The 15,404-nt window shown below is 43.9% G+C and overlaps 1 protein-coding gene across 1 annotated transcript in view; it reads left to right on the forward strand.

Annotated features, from left to right (window-relative positions):
• LOC124035834 (docking protein 4-like) overlaps positions 1-9,133 on the forward strand; it is a 68,421-nt gene extending 59,288 nt beyond the window's left edge. The window contains exons 6-9 of the mRNA XM_046349610.1: positions 6,572-6,761; positions 7,450-7,588; positions 7,797-7,911; positions 8,093-9,133. Coding sequence (XP_046205566.1) covers positions 6,572-6,761; positions 7,450-7,588; positions 7,797-7,911; positions 8,093-8,235 — 587 coding nt within the window. The 3' untranslated portion in view covers positions 8,236-9,133. The remainder of the gene's footprint in view (positions 1-6,571; positions 6,762-7,449; positions 7,589-7,796; positions 7,912-8,092) is intronic.
• The last annotated feature ends 6,271 nt before the right edge of the window (positions 9,134-15,404 follow it).

Genomic DNA, 15,404 nt, shown 5'->3' on the forward strand with positions numbered 1-15,404 from the left:
TGCCCACTCTGGTCTTGGTACTTTCTCTCCAGTTGCTCATGAAGGCATTTCCACTGCCATCTGTCGCATAATTCATTTTACAGACATGATAAGATTCCACCTTGTCTAGCGTATTTTGTTTTGTCGACATTTGGAAAGTTTACAGAAAAATGTGCTGTTTCCATCAGGCCTGTCATTAAATGTTTTATCCGACGTGTACTTTACTCACATTAAAAGATTGGATGGAAAACCTGGTTGAAAAAAATTCCATTTCACAATGCACATCACAATACATTGACAAATTACGTTGAAACAACATTGATTCAACCAGTTTGTTCCCAGTGGGATGGTTTATGGACACTCGACTCTGCTATTTAACCAGACGGCTTTTCCATTTTCCGTATGGATCGAACGGCGGCTTCTGGTAAGAGTAGGGAGAGGTGTACTCCTCCTCATCAACAATTCCTGGTGTACCGACGTTGAAAACATCTTAAGCTCCTGTTCATCTGACCTGGAGTTTATGATGCTAAAATGTCAACCCCGCTATATGCTCAGAGAATTCACGCATGTTATTATCACAGCTGTGTACATACCGCCACAAGCGAACACCAAGGCGGCACTCAGCAAACTGTACATTAGCCAGAAAGAATCCTCACACCCCGAAGCAGTCTTTATTTTCATGGGGAATTCTAACCAAGCATGTGTGAAACTAATTCCTTCACTCTTCTGGGAATGCTTTCCACTAGATGTTGGAACATTGCTGCGAGGACTTGCTTCCATTCAGTCACAAGGGCATTTTGTGAAGTCGGGCACTGATGTTGGGCGATTCGGCCTGGCTAGCAGTCGGTTATACATTTCATCCCAAAGGTGTTTGATGGGGTTGAGGTCAGCGCCCTGTGCAGGCCAGTCAATTTCTGCAGCATTCAATGTCAGAAGAACAAACCCAGGTGACCCGGTGGAGCACAATGTTTACAAGGGAAACACGTACGAGCTCAACATATCCTTTAGGGACCCAAAATGACAATACAGACTCAAACTTGAATTGATGTTCAACAACTCAGGCTCACGACTCATGTGGCAAGGACTAGCGACTATCAAATACTAGAAAGGCAAATCCAGCTGAGTGGTGCCCACCAAAGCCTCCCTCCCGACAAGCTTAACACATTCTATGCTTTGAAGCAGACAACACTGAGCCATCCAGGAAGACTCTCGCTGCTCCAGACGGCAAGGTGATTTCGCTCTCCGAGGCTGACTTGAGTTTGAGAACTGTCAAAAGAGTGAATACTCACAAAACCGCGTCCTCAGAGTGTGTGCTGACCAGCTGGTGGGCATCTTCTCTGACATATTCCACCTGTATTCCCCACCTGCTGCAAGGAAACCACCATCATCCCAGTGCCAAAGAAAAACAAGGTGACATGCCTAATGACTATCAGCCCGTAGCTCTTACCCCGGTCATCATGAAGTGCTTCGAGAGGCTGGTCATGGCCCACATCAAGACCAGCATGCCAGACACACTGGTCCCACTACAATCTGCCTACCGCTCCAACAGATCCACGGAAGAGGCCATCTCCATTACTATTCACACGGCCGTAACACATCTGTTCATTGACTACAGTTCAGCATTCAACACTATAGTTCCCTCAACTCGTCACCAAGCTCAGAGCACTGGTCTTGGTACACAAATTGCTCTGTTCACGACTACTAGGCACTCCAGTGGGTGGTGAAGACGGCTCAGAAAATCACTGAGACCGTGCTCCCACTAATCCTGGACAATTACTCGAAACGGGACCTGCTCATTCTGAAGAAAGTTGATCAGGAGGAGTATGGGGATCCAACGTTTGAGGGGGAGGTCCGAAACCCAGATTACCCTGATGTAGTGTGGGCTGTCAGGAGGGATAGCACATGCAGCTTCTACCAGCCCCCTCCTCCCACAGACATCGAGAGGATGAGGAACAATATGATCAAGGAGCAGAAGGTCTTTGCCCTCATCAAAGAGATTCTCATCTACATGGGGTTCATGTGGATGTTGCTCCTGGTGGCGTATGGTCAGCGGGACCCTAACGCTTACTTCCTGACTGAGCACATCTGGCAGCTTCAGCCAAGGGATCTCAGACAGCATGAGCCACAGAGATGCGTTCACCTGGGCAAATACCTCTCTGCTCAGCAACCTCTTTGGAGAGTTCCCAGGTTTCATCACAGATGGGAACTCCAAACTGGTTGGTAATGCCCGTCTTCGCCAGATGAGGGTGCAGAAGAACTCCTGTGGCATTGCCCGCTCCATGCGCCAGGCTGTACCTGACTGTCATGGTCCATACTCATGGGAGGTGGAGGACATGAGCTCCTATGGGCCAGGCTGGAACCGCTCTGCGAGTGAAAACATCTCAAAGACCCTCCGCAGCCCCTGGCAGTACCAAACCCAGGCCCGACTCAGATCCCAACCCATCTGGGGCAGTGTGGTCCTCCACAGGGGAGGGGGGGGGTTTGTGGTGGAGTGAGTTCTGTGAGTCACAGAATGCTAGCAGTACCCTTCAGTATCTGTTTGACAACACCTGGCTTGATATGTTCACCCGAGCAGTCTTTGTAGAGTTCACATTGCCACACTCGTGCTGAAGACCACAGCTGTAGAGCGTTCCAGTTTCGTAGTGAGCTGCAGAGTGTCCGAATATACCAGTCTACCGGTGGACTCCACATCTTTGTCATGGCCTCTGAGGTCATCTATTTCCTCTTTATCCTCTACTACATGTATGTTCAGGGCAAGCTAATGAAGCAGCAGAAGTGGGCTTAATTCAAGACAAAGTGCAACCGCCTGGAGCTCGCCATCATCCTCCTGAGCTGGAGTACATTGTCTGTCTTCATTAAGAGGACCGTGTTAGGGATACCGGGACATGGAGTACTACCACAACCATAAAGACCAGTTTGCCAGTTTCCATGAGACAGCCACAGCAGATGTAGTGCTGGGGTATCTGATCGCATTCCTGCTGGCTACAGTGGCATCTGCTGAGGCTCAACCCCAAGCTACTCATGATCACAGCCGCACTGCAACGAGCCTGGACTGGCATACCAGGCTTCCTCGTAGTTATCACCATTATGTTCCTGGCCTATTCTATCACTTCTCATGTGATGTATGGCTGGAAGCTGTACTCTTATAGGACTCTCTTGGATGCTGCTCTGACCATGGTTAGCTTGTAACTGGGCATCTTCAACTATGACGAGGTTCTTGATTACAACCCGGTGCGTTCCTCATCGGATCCTGCATTATATTCATGACATTTGTGGTTCTGAACCTGTTCATCTCAGTCATCCTGGTGGTGTTTACTCAAGAGAAAATACATCACAAGCCTTCAGAGGAGGAAGAGATAGTGGAGCTGATGTCGATGAAGCTCTGCAGCTTGTTTGGAATAAAAATTAAGAATGGCATGACTGCCTCAGCAACTAACAGAGGATTCTCCACTATATCCTCATAGATGATTACTTCTAAGTACTGGTGTACCACACTGTATGTATTCACAGGGAGCTGTCATTTTCAGTTCTGTTGCTTCATAGGAGCAGTGATGCATTTTGTTGACTTGTTTGCCTCTAGCAGTTTAGTTGTCTAATATATCATGCATAAATGAGGCTATTTGTGTTGTTTTGTGATCTAAAGCAAAGCTTCAAAAATATGGAGGAAACAACAACTCCTTCTTTTACCTCACTTTTCTGTCACAAATACACATATGTTCGGTTACTATGATGACATGTAAGGAGACAACAATGAGGAGGAGAGCAGGATACAAAGATATTGCTAATACAACAACATTGGAATTACAGTTGAAGTCGGACGTTTACATACACCTTAGCCAAATACATTTAAACTCTGTTTTTCACAATTCCTGACATTTAATCCTAGTATAAAAAAAAATCCCCATTTTAGGTCAGTCAGGATCACCACTTTTATTTTAAGAATGTGAAATGTCACAATAATAGTAGAGTGATTTATTTCAGCTTTTATTTCTTTCATCACATTCCCATTGGGTCAGAAGTTTACATGCACTCAATTAGTATTTGGTAGCATTGCCTTTAAATTGTTTAACCTGGGTCAAACGTTTCGGTTAGCCTTCCAAAAGCTTCCCACAATAAGTTGTCTGAATTTTGGCCCATTCCCCCTGACAGAGCTGGTGTAACTGAGTCAGGTTTGACCCATTTGCGACCAAGCTTTAATTTCTTGCCTGATGTCTTAAGATGTTGCTTCAATATATCCACATAATTTTCCTCACTCATGATGCCATCTATTTTGTGAAATGCACCAGTCCCTCCTGCAGCAAAGCATCACCACAACATGTTGCTGCCACCCCCGTGCATTACGGTTGGCATGGTGTTCTTCGGCTTGCAAGCCTCCCCCTTTTCCTCCAAACATAACAATGGTCATTATGGCCAAACAGTTCTATTTTTGTTTCATCAGACCAGAGGACATTTTTCCAGATCTGTGTCTCAACATAATCCTGTCTCAGAGCTCGACAGACAATTCATTCGACCTCATGGCTTGGTTTTTGCTCTGACATGCACTGTAAACTGTGGGACCTTATATTGACAGATGTGTGCCTTTCCAAATCATGTCCAGTCAATTGAATTTACCACAGGTGGACTCCAATCAAGTTGTAGAAACATCTCATGCATGATCAACGGAAACAGGATGCACTTTAGCTAAATTTCAAGTCTCATAGCAAAGGGTCTGAATACTTATGTAAATAAGGTATTGCAGTTCTTTAGTTTGAAAACATTTACAAACATTTCTAAAAACCTATTTTCTCTTGGTCATTATGGGGTATTGTGGGTAGATTGATGAGTAATCTCTGTAACCTAACAAAATGTGGAAAAAGTCAAGGGGTCTGAATACTTTGCGAAGGCACTGTATACTGTATATATAAACTCAGCAAAAAAAGAAACGACCCTGTCTTTCAAAGATATTTAGTAAAAATCCAAATAACTTCACAGATCTTCATTGTAAAGAGTTTAAACACTGTTTCCCATGCTTGTTCAATGAACCATAAACAATGAATTAACATGCACCTGTGGAACGGTCGTTAAGACACTAATAGCTTACAGACGGTAGGTAATTAAGGTCACAGTTATGAAAACTTAGGACACTAAAGAGGCCTTTCTACTGACTCTGAAAAACAGCTGATCATCCTCGCAGTGGCAGACCACGTGTAACAACACCTGCACAGGATTGGTACATCCGAACATCACATCTGTGGGACAGGAACAAAATGGCAACAACATCTGCCCATCAGTGCTCACTGTCCGCAATAGGCTGAGCGAGGCTGGACTGAGGGCTTGTAGGCCTGCAGGTCCTCACCAGACATCACGGCAAAAATGTCGCCTAAGGGCACAAACCCACCGTCGCTGGACCAGACAAGACTGGCAAAACATGCTCTTCACTGACGAGTCGTAGCTTTGTCTCACCAGGAGGCGGTGGTCGGATTTGCTTTTATCGTTGAAGGAATGAGCGTTATACCGAGGCCTGCACTCTGGAACCGGATTTGAAGGTGGAGGGTCCCTCATGGTCTGGGGCGGTGTGTCACACATCATCGGACTGAGCTTGTTGTCATTGCAGACAATCTCAGCGCTGTGAGTTACAGGGAAGACATCCTCCTCCCTCATGTGGTACCCTTCCTGCAGGCTCATCCTGACATGACCCTCTAGCATGACAATGCCACCAGCCATACTGCTCATTCTGTGCATGATTTCCTGCAAGACAGGAATGTCAGTGTTCTGCCATGGCCAGCCGAAGAGCCCGGATCTCAATCCCATTGAGCATGTCTGTGACCTGTTGGATCGGAGGGCTAGGGCCATTCCCCCCAGAAATGTCCGGGAACTTGCAGGTACCTTGGTGGAAGAGTGGGGTAACATCTCACAGCAAGAACTGGCAAATCTGGTGCAGTCCATGAGGAGCAGATGCACTGCAGTACTTAATACAGCTGGTGGCCACACCAGATACTGACTGTTACTTTTGATTTTGACCACCCTTTTGTTCAGGGACACATTATTCCATTTCTGTTAGTCGCATGTCTTGTTCAGTTCATGTCTCATTTGTTGAATCTTGTTATGTTCATACAAATATTTACACATGTTAAGTTTGCTGAAAAATAAAAGCAGTTGACAGTCAAGAGGTCGTTTCTTTTTTTGCTGAGTTTATATTTTTCAAACTCACCCCACACTCGAGCTGTTCACTTCCTTACCGTTGGAACAGGGGGTCTGATACCAACAGTTTCTATCTACAAGCCATCAGAATGCTGAACACTTAAACTGGACTTACCACCTGCACTGACTTTACACACACACACACACACACACACACACACACACACACACACACACACACACACACACACACACACACACACACACACACACACACACACACACACACACACATTCATGCTACATACACACAACACAGCTGCTGCTACCAGTCTCTTATTATTATTGCTAAATGGATCATCACTCCTCCTCTCTGAGATGCTCTGTGGATACGGGTCCTGAGTCACTTTATAATGTGTGGTATGTCATGCTGAACTAAGACTAGTAATATCCCTTCCTGTCTCCCTGACAGAGCGTTTCAATGTGTTCCTACTGCCCTGTCCTAACCTGGACATCTATGGGGAGTGTATGATGCAGATCACCCATGAGAATATCTACCTGTGGGACATCCACAACCCTCGCACCAAACTGGTCACCTGGCCTCTCTGCTCCCTGCGCCGCTACGGACGAGATGCCACGCGCTTCACCTTCGAGGCGGGACGGTGAGGGAGACACCCATTGAGGGAGGGAGGGAGGGATGGAGAGGTATGGAGAGTGAGGAATGGGGAGAAGAATGCAAAAGCTGCAGAAAAGCAGGACTGTGTAACCAGTTGCCTGTGCCTAGCCCATAGATCGCTTGATGAAACACGCATACGGACCGCACACACTCATGCTCGCACATGCGTGCACACCACACACACACACACACACACACACACACACAGTCAGACAGACAGGTGCCCTGCCCGGAGAGCCTCATAAAGAGATTGATTGAATAGATTAGAGGAAAATCAATGGTGAGCGAGGCGTTCTTATCTCCTCCTGCGCTTTGATAAACTTGAAAAGAAAGGATTCGGTCCACTTGCAGGGTGCCCCCCAAAGGACAAAGATAAGAGTGTACTGCCAGTAGGGAGAACGTAGTCCCACACTGCACCCTGGTGGTGGTTAGAATGCAGTACGATTGGCTGTCAATCGCTTGAGAACAATTTGTGGTAAATACAGTGTGCCTGCAAAAGGACTGTTTAAAAAACATATCTACATATGGTGAATTGTCGACCTATATTATGGCCTGTATACACATGCATGTTGTACTGAGCAGTGTGTGTTGGTGTGTTCCAGGATGTGTGACAGTGGAGAAGGCCTGTATACACATGCATGTTGTACTGAGCAGTGTGTGTTGGTGTGTTCCAGGATGTGTGACAGTGGAGAAGGCCTGTACACATTCCAGACGCGGGAGGGAGAACAGATCTACCAGAGAGTCCACTCCTCCACCCTGGCCATCGCTGAGCAGCACAAGAGAGTTCTGATGGAGATGGAGAAGAACAGCAGAGTAGGGCACAGTTACACACACACACACACACACACACACACACACACACACACACACACACACACACACACACACACACACACACACACACACACACACACACACACACACACACACACACACACACACACACACACACACACACACACAAAGTATTCTCTCTGGTGGTTATATAATACTGTGTTTTTTATCATTTTTTCTCTCTCAGTTGTCTAAAGGTTCTGAGACGGGCTCCTACCCCTGTACACCCACGGCCATCCTGCCCCGCAGTGCCTTTTGGCACCATATCACTGGCACTCAGGGGGGCATGGACCCAGCCCATGGTAAACCACAGCCTAGACTACAATCTCAACCACACAGCACTGGGGCTAGAATGGGAACATTGGTCTGAATATGAACATGGGGTCTGGAGTTTAACGAATCATACAGAAGCTTATAGAGTAGGCTGCACCTGTAGACATGACTTTTTCTCGTCTGTCTCTTGTGTCCTGTCCTGTCCTGTAGGTGACATGTTTGGTGGTTCTCAGACTGGCGCTGATGCAGACCTGCTCTCCACCCGACTGCCCTCAGAGCCACGCCACTCTACCATGCCCCTGGCACACAGCCAACACTCCCCCGTCCGCTACCCCACCTACCCCAGCCAGTGATCCCAGGGGTGCATTGCAGACCCCTAGCCTCCTCCACCACAACCCTACTCTGTACCCGAACACTCCTCCCATTCTCCTTTCTCTGCAGCGCTCACCTCGACTCCAAGCCCCCTCATCTACCCTCCAGCCGATCAGGTTGGGGTGGGGTCATAGGACCTACCCTAAAGCTGGTAGCTCTGTGAAGCAGGACGTGACAGCGCCTCTTGTCTTCTCTTCAAAGGCTGGTTACCTGAAGGAACTTCAACCCCCAGAATCCCTCACTGTGGGGTCAAAGTGCATTGTGTGAGCCGGCAGTGGCATGTTGCCTCTTAGTGAGCTGACATTGTGGCATGGTGCATCACTCTCTACTCTGCTGTGGGCATGGAGGAGGAACAGAGGAGGATGGGTGTGAGCTGTAAGGATGTGATTTATGTGATAACCCCTGTGAAATCGTGTTTTTTTTCTGGCGGGATTCACCTCAACCCCCTTCGCGAAAGACCTCTACTTGTACCTCATGCCAGCTCTTAGCAAAGTTCAATGTTACGGGCTCAGGACGTCCCCATATAGCTCTTATTGGGGGTCAGAACAGAAGGACCCCTTCCTACCATCCAGTTCCAGCATGATAATGATTGTGGCGCTAGCTCCAACCCATAACCTCAATCTGACAGACGCGTATGTAAGACTACAGTTTCCTCCCAAGAACTGGCCTTGGCTTCCAAGTCTGTGTGTGTGTGGGTGGAAGAGAGACTGTCCCTGGACTATCATCCAAACAAACACCTGGTCTAATTCCACAGAGAAACAATGGACCACTTGTCTTTCATCTTTCTTTCTTTTACTTAAAAAAAAAACTTGTAGCAAACATAGCTGACTTTGCCTTGTATTCTGTTCTGTCTGATAAAGAAAATAGACATAGATTTTTCTGGGAAGATAGAGAGAGGTGAGGGAGGGAGGGAGGGAGGGAGGGAGGGAGGGAGGGAGGGAGGGAGGGAGGGAGGGAGGGAGGGAGGGAGGGAGGGAGGGAGGGAGGGAGGGAGGGAGGGAGGGAGGGAGGGAGGGAGGGCCACATGCCTCTGAAGTCATGACTTCGTTTGTTGTTTTCTCTTGGTTTCCTGCCATTGGGTTTTGAAGACATCCAAGGCTGTTCATAATGGTAGTGGAACCCTGTCCTCTGTGTGTGTACTGCATGAACGGAATACACAGTTACTGACATATGGCCACTTTAAAACCAATGTTAAGAGAGAATTTAGACATGGTAAATAATAAACTAGATTTAAAAATGTAAATGTCACAAAGATGTAGCCACTTCCTCGAACCTCATCATTGTTGTGGAGGTCCACGGTCTGAGGGAGACACCACGGACTGTGTCATAGTGTGGCTCCTCATTGAGTTTCCTGTCAGGCACAAGAGTATAATGAACTAGTGAAGTTGTGATAATCATTATTAATGTCCCGTGTTTGTAGTTTCACAGACTTTCTGGTGTGTGGGGTGGGTTACCGCCTGACCAAAATGGCTCTTGACATGTTTGCACTTGAAGATAACATTTTTTTTAAATGTGTTTTGATAAATCAGGAGGCATTGCTCTTAATTTGGGTCATGTGAGGGATAAGCACAGATCTAGGGCGGGTCCATAAGTTACCTGCCTCAGAGGACCCTCACATGGAGTCCTTTTATTTTAGGGCTGTAGCCTAGATACTGCTGGTGGGTTAGTTAGTAGATGACTGTTGCACAAAGAGAGAAAAACATGTATTTATAGCTGGGGGTACAGTATAAAACCTGCCCTCTACAGAGTTCTTGCATAAGATTGGGTTTACAACTAATAATGCTAATTATTTAAACCCATCTCAACATTGGCGTATTTGATTGACTATGAACTAAGATTTCCAACTGTGTATTTATTTGTGACACTTGGATATAACCCAGCAAATGCACCCTGTAGTGAGATATATATATATATATACACACACACACGAGTTTTAATGACTTCAACGTAAGTGTATGTAAACTTCCGACAATATACAGTTGAAGTTGGAAGTTTACATACACTTAGGTTGGAGTAATTAAAACTTGTTTTTCAACCACTCCACAAATTTCTTGTAAACAAACTATAGTTTTGGCAAGTCGGTTAGGACATCTACTTTGTGCATGACACAAGTAATTTTTCCAACAATTGTTTACAGACAAATTATTTAACTTACAATTCACTGTATTAAAATTCCAGTGGGTCAGAAAATTACATACACTAAGTTGACTGTGCCTTTTAAACAGCTTGGAAAATTCCAGAAAAGGATGTCATGGCTTTAGAAGCTTCTGATAGGCTAAATGACGTTTGAGTTAATTGGAGGTGTACCTTTGGATGTGTTTCAAGGCCTGCCTTCAAACTCAGTGCCTTTTTGCTTGACATCATAGAAATGTCAAAAGAAATCAGCCAAGACCCCAGAAAAAAACTGTAGACCTCCACAAGTCTGGTTCATCCTTGGGAGCAATTTCCAAATGCTTGAAGGTACCACATTCATCTGTACAAACAATATCACACAAGTATAATCACCATGGGACCACGCAGCCGTCATACCGCTCAAGAAGGAGACGCATTCTATCTCCTAGAGATGAATGTACTTTGGTGCGAAAAGTGCAAATCAATCCCAGAACAACAGCAAATGAACTTGTGAAGATGCTGGAGGTAACAGGTACAAAAGTATCTATATCCACAGTAAAATGAGTCCTATATTAACATAACCTGAAAGGCTGCTCAGCAAGGAAGAAGCCACTGCTCCAAAACCGCCATAAAAAAAGCCAGACTGGTTTGCAACTGCACATGGGGACAAAGATTGTATTTTCTGGAGAAATGTCCTCTGGTCTGATGAAACAAAAATAGAACTGTTTGGCCATAATGACCATCGTTATGTTTGGAGGGAAAAGGGGGAGGCTTGCAAGCCGAAGAACACCATCCCAACCGTGAAGCCCGGGGGTGGCAGCAACATGTTGTGAGGGTGCTTTGCTGCAGGAGGGGCTGGTGCACTTCACAAAATAGATGGCATCATGAGGGAGGAAAATTGTGGATATATTGAAGCAACATCTCAAGACATCAGGCAGGAAGTTAAAGCTTGGTCGCAAATGGGTCTTCCAAATGGACAATCACCCCAAGCATACTTCCAAAGTTGTGGCAAAATGGCTTAAAGACAACAAAGTCAAGGTATTGGAGTGGCCATCACAAATCCCTGACCTCAATCCCATAGAATATTTGTGGGCAGAACTGAAAAAGCGTGTGCCAGCAAGGAGGCCAACAAACCTGACTCAGTTACACCAGCTCTGTCAGGAGGAAAGGGCCAAAATTCACCCAACTTACTGTGGGAAGCTTGTGGACGGCTACCCGAAACGTTTGACCCAAGTTAAACAATTTAAAGGCAATGCTACCAAATACTAATTGAGTGTATGCAATCTTCTGACCCACTGGGAATGTGATGAAAGAAATACATCTCTCTACTATTATTCTGACATTTCACATTCTTAAAATAAAGTGGTGATCGTAACTGACCTAACACAGGGAATTTTTACTAGGATTATATGTCAGGAATTGTGAAAAACTGAGTTTAAATGTATTTGGCTAAGGTGTATGTAAACTTCCGACTTCATATATATATATATATATATATATATATATATATCACACACACAGCATATCACCACTGTTCAAGTTATTGTACGTGAAGCTTATAAAATGAGGTAATTTTCGAATCTCATTGACAAGGATGTTTTGGTAGGGACATTGTGTAATGCTATTTATTTGAGTTGGCCAGAGTGGGACAGTCTGTCTAAGGCTACTTATTAAATGCTGGAATCCAATAAAACACACATTTACACTTTCAGTATTATTTATCTCCTGTTAACATAAAGGGCTAAGCTTTTTGTTGAACATTAATCTTTACCCTATGTATTGTGTGGCTGTATACATACATGAGTTGTTGTTGCTGCCCTCTTGGGCTCTTGTATATACAGTACAACTATTTATTTCACATCATGTAGTCTCTAGATGTGTGTGTGAGCGCGTGTGATGTGTATGTTCTGTGACAGGGATTATTTGGGGGACGTTTCTTTGAAATGCATGCACTCAACACATTTTTTATACTGTGCAACGATGGCAAGATTGAAATGTTGGTGGACTTGTTTGTCCAGGTATGTGGGTGAAGATTTTCAGAGACGATTACTCGGCACAGGGAAATAAAGATCAAAGATTCACCTGATCATGGGGTCATCTAAGTGATTTTACTGATTGGATGAAAGAGAGATGTTACCGTGGGGATGATGTATGGAGGGGAAGGATTTGATACAATTCTTCTGGAATGGGAGGAGTTTTCATACTCCCTCCATGGGTCCTAAAGTATGACGTTTCATTCCACTTAGTCCCCTTTGCCTCCTCTCCTGACAACTCCTTAGACTTTGTGTATGTTTCCATCGTTGCTCTTTCTCTTGGTTCTCTTTTTTTGTTGTCGCCATCTGGTGAAAACCCACTCTCCAAAACAACGTTTCAGGAAATTGAAAAGATGATCCTATTTTCCCATGAACAAACATAAAATGATGACATTTCCAGAGGATTCATTTGTTCTCGAGTCATGAAATGTTCAGAGTACATTGAGGTGAGTTAGTGCTTTCAATAAAAAATATATATTTTTAAATTGGGAAAAACATTTTAAGTTTGGTTTTCATCAGACAGCAAGTGACATCATAGAAAGTGCTTGTACAGTTTTTTTCATAACAATTCTATGGGCCAAATCCCTCCTGGATAAGAATTGCAACAGGACTGGATATCTCATGATGAATTGAACATCTTTTTTTTTGTGGTGGTGAAAATATTGTTTTATTACAATGTTTGTAAATCATTTCACAGACAGGTTGGATCACTCCTTAGTTTTGTGGTTGACACTGGGTTGTTTCCACAGAAATCCCAACGTGCATGTTATTTAGCATCAATACCACGACGTAGCAGGAACACAGATGCAAACTTAACCTCACGTGTCACATACAATTCACTTGCACGTTTGTATATTTAACAATACTTTAACTACATTTTACAACTGCTAGTGGACTAGATTGTGGGCCAAGCCAACTGTCTACAAATAATCCCTTCCACCAGAATTTTTGAAAAATATAAAACATATTTTGCTATCTTTGTTTGCCAGTTGTCCAGCACAGTCTTGTTAGGTTTAGGAACCTACTTCGGCTGGTGAGGAATGACTTGGACAAGCTGAGGGACCTTAATTTCAAACATGTTCCTCCTACATGTTAATAAATCGGCTAAATGTGTGTTCAGAAAGTTTAAGAGTTGAATTATTCAAAGCACATTTCAGACATTCAGACATTTATTTCAGACATTCACCACAATGTGTGATTCCTCAGTCAAACCATTCACAGCATCGGAGCACTTAAAAGACGGCCACCCGCAGAAGAAAGAAAGGCTGTCCTCTATACAAGCCATTACATTACAGTCACATTGAGCAACTCTTCATGTCAAATTATTGGTATATATTCATTGTACTATTCCTGGTATCTCTTTAGTTTTGTTTGCACCTAATGGAGAACTTCTAAACCCAACTTCCTCTCCTCTCCAAAAAGAAAGGAGGACCAAGGCACTCTTCATATAATTCATTAAAATGCTTTAATTTGTTTGCATGTTCAATGGAAACAAAGTTTAAAACCCCCTTTCCATCGGGGTTTATCCTGGCTAGGGCCTTGTTACTTTTCTCTGAGAGCTTTAACCTTCTCATCAATCTGGAAGTTACAGCCCCACACAGTCCCTATAAAAATGGGAATAGTGCTTAAATTGATCATGAAATTAAAACATTATTACAATAAATTGTTATCCGTCTCGTAACATACTTAGCTCTGTCTCTGTGCATTTCCTTTGGGTGAGGCACGTGGTGGGATTTTGGGAGGCCACACTAAACAGGCAATTTAAGACTATAGTATTGTGTGGGCTCAGCGCCTAGGACTCTGATGTAGGTCTGCTATGAGCATGTCTCCATTAAAACCCCTGTTGCATGAATTCCTTTAACAAAATGTCATGTGTGTCCTGTAATGTTTGTGTTATTAACATTTTGCAGTTTTTCAATAAAAAATGAATAAAAAAATACACTGTAAAGAATGGTTGTGGCTTCCTTATCCTGCCTCATCACATTGTAATTTCAATGTAAGCGTATCACCTTTCGCACATTGAAATCTATATTTTTTTTTAACCAAAGCTAAATGGAAAAAATGCTAAACAGAAAGTGCTAAAAATAGAATATAAAATAAAAAAGTAAATTAAATAATATATATATATATATATATATATATTATAGTATATATATTATATTATGAGCACACTTATGTTTAGATTGCATCAGATCACGCGTTAACCAGTGATAGCCGACACAGAGCTGGTGTTTTGGCTGTGTTAGTAGAGCTGGTATGTGTCTCTATGGACGCGAGCCTTACTTTTTTTTAACCATTTATCCATTTTCGAGCAAACGGAATAAGCAGCAGCTACGTTTGGCTACATACGGACCGTTAGTGGAATTCCCGTGAGAGAGTAACAGTTAATGTGATTGGATGTTAATTATTTGACTAGGTTACCTGTATTTGACATTGTGTCGTTATTTCGCTGAACACTAAATGTTTTGATTTTATTTTTGGCAGTGAAATGAGGCTACTCGGGCGGGGGGAAAAACTCACTCAAATGTATAGCCCCTTTGGAAAATAGAAATGGACTGTTTGAAAATGTGAAGAAACAGTTTATAAATGTATTGGGCGTACCCTCGGCGACATTGCGTGTTCCCCTGGGGTTATGCGTACCCCAGTTTGGGAATACCTGCTCTTTAAAGATGATGTCTGTCTTTGTATACAATAGTGACACCTAGTGGTGCAATAGAGCCTAGGTCCCTGACCATAGACCACAGTATCAGACTGGGTTGTTAATCTGGTATCAGTGCCACAACCAGGACATTACCTAAAGTGTTTTATGATGGCTTGCCTTTACTTACTAGATCTATGTACTATTACATTAATAGCAAAAGTAAATCAATGGAGTCATTAAATGACCACAATGAGCTTTTTATCCTTGAATTTGCATGGGATTGTGCTCCCGTACACAGGACTACTATTTATGCACCTGTGTGCACCTGATATGTAAATGTAAATATAAATGAGAATAGGGGCTG

The sequence above is a fragment of the Oncorhynchus gorbuscha genome, linkage group LG05 (assembly GCF_021184085.1).
Source record: "Oncorhynchus gorbuscha isolate QuinsamMale2020 ecotype Even-year linkage group LG05, OgorEven_v1.0, whole genome shotgun sequence".
Taxonomy (NCBI): domain Eukaryota; kingdom Metazoa; phylum Chordata; class Actinopteri; order Salmoniformes; family Salmonidae; genus Oncorhynchus; species Oncorhynchus gorbuscha.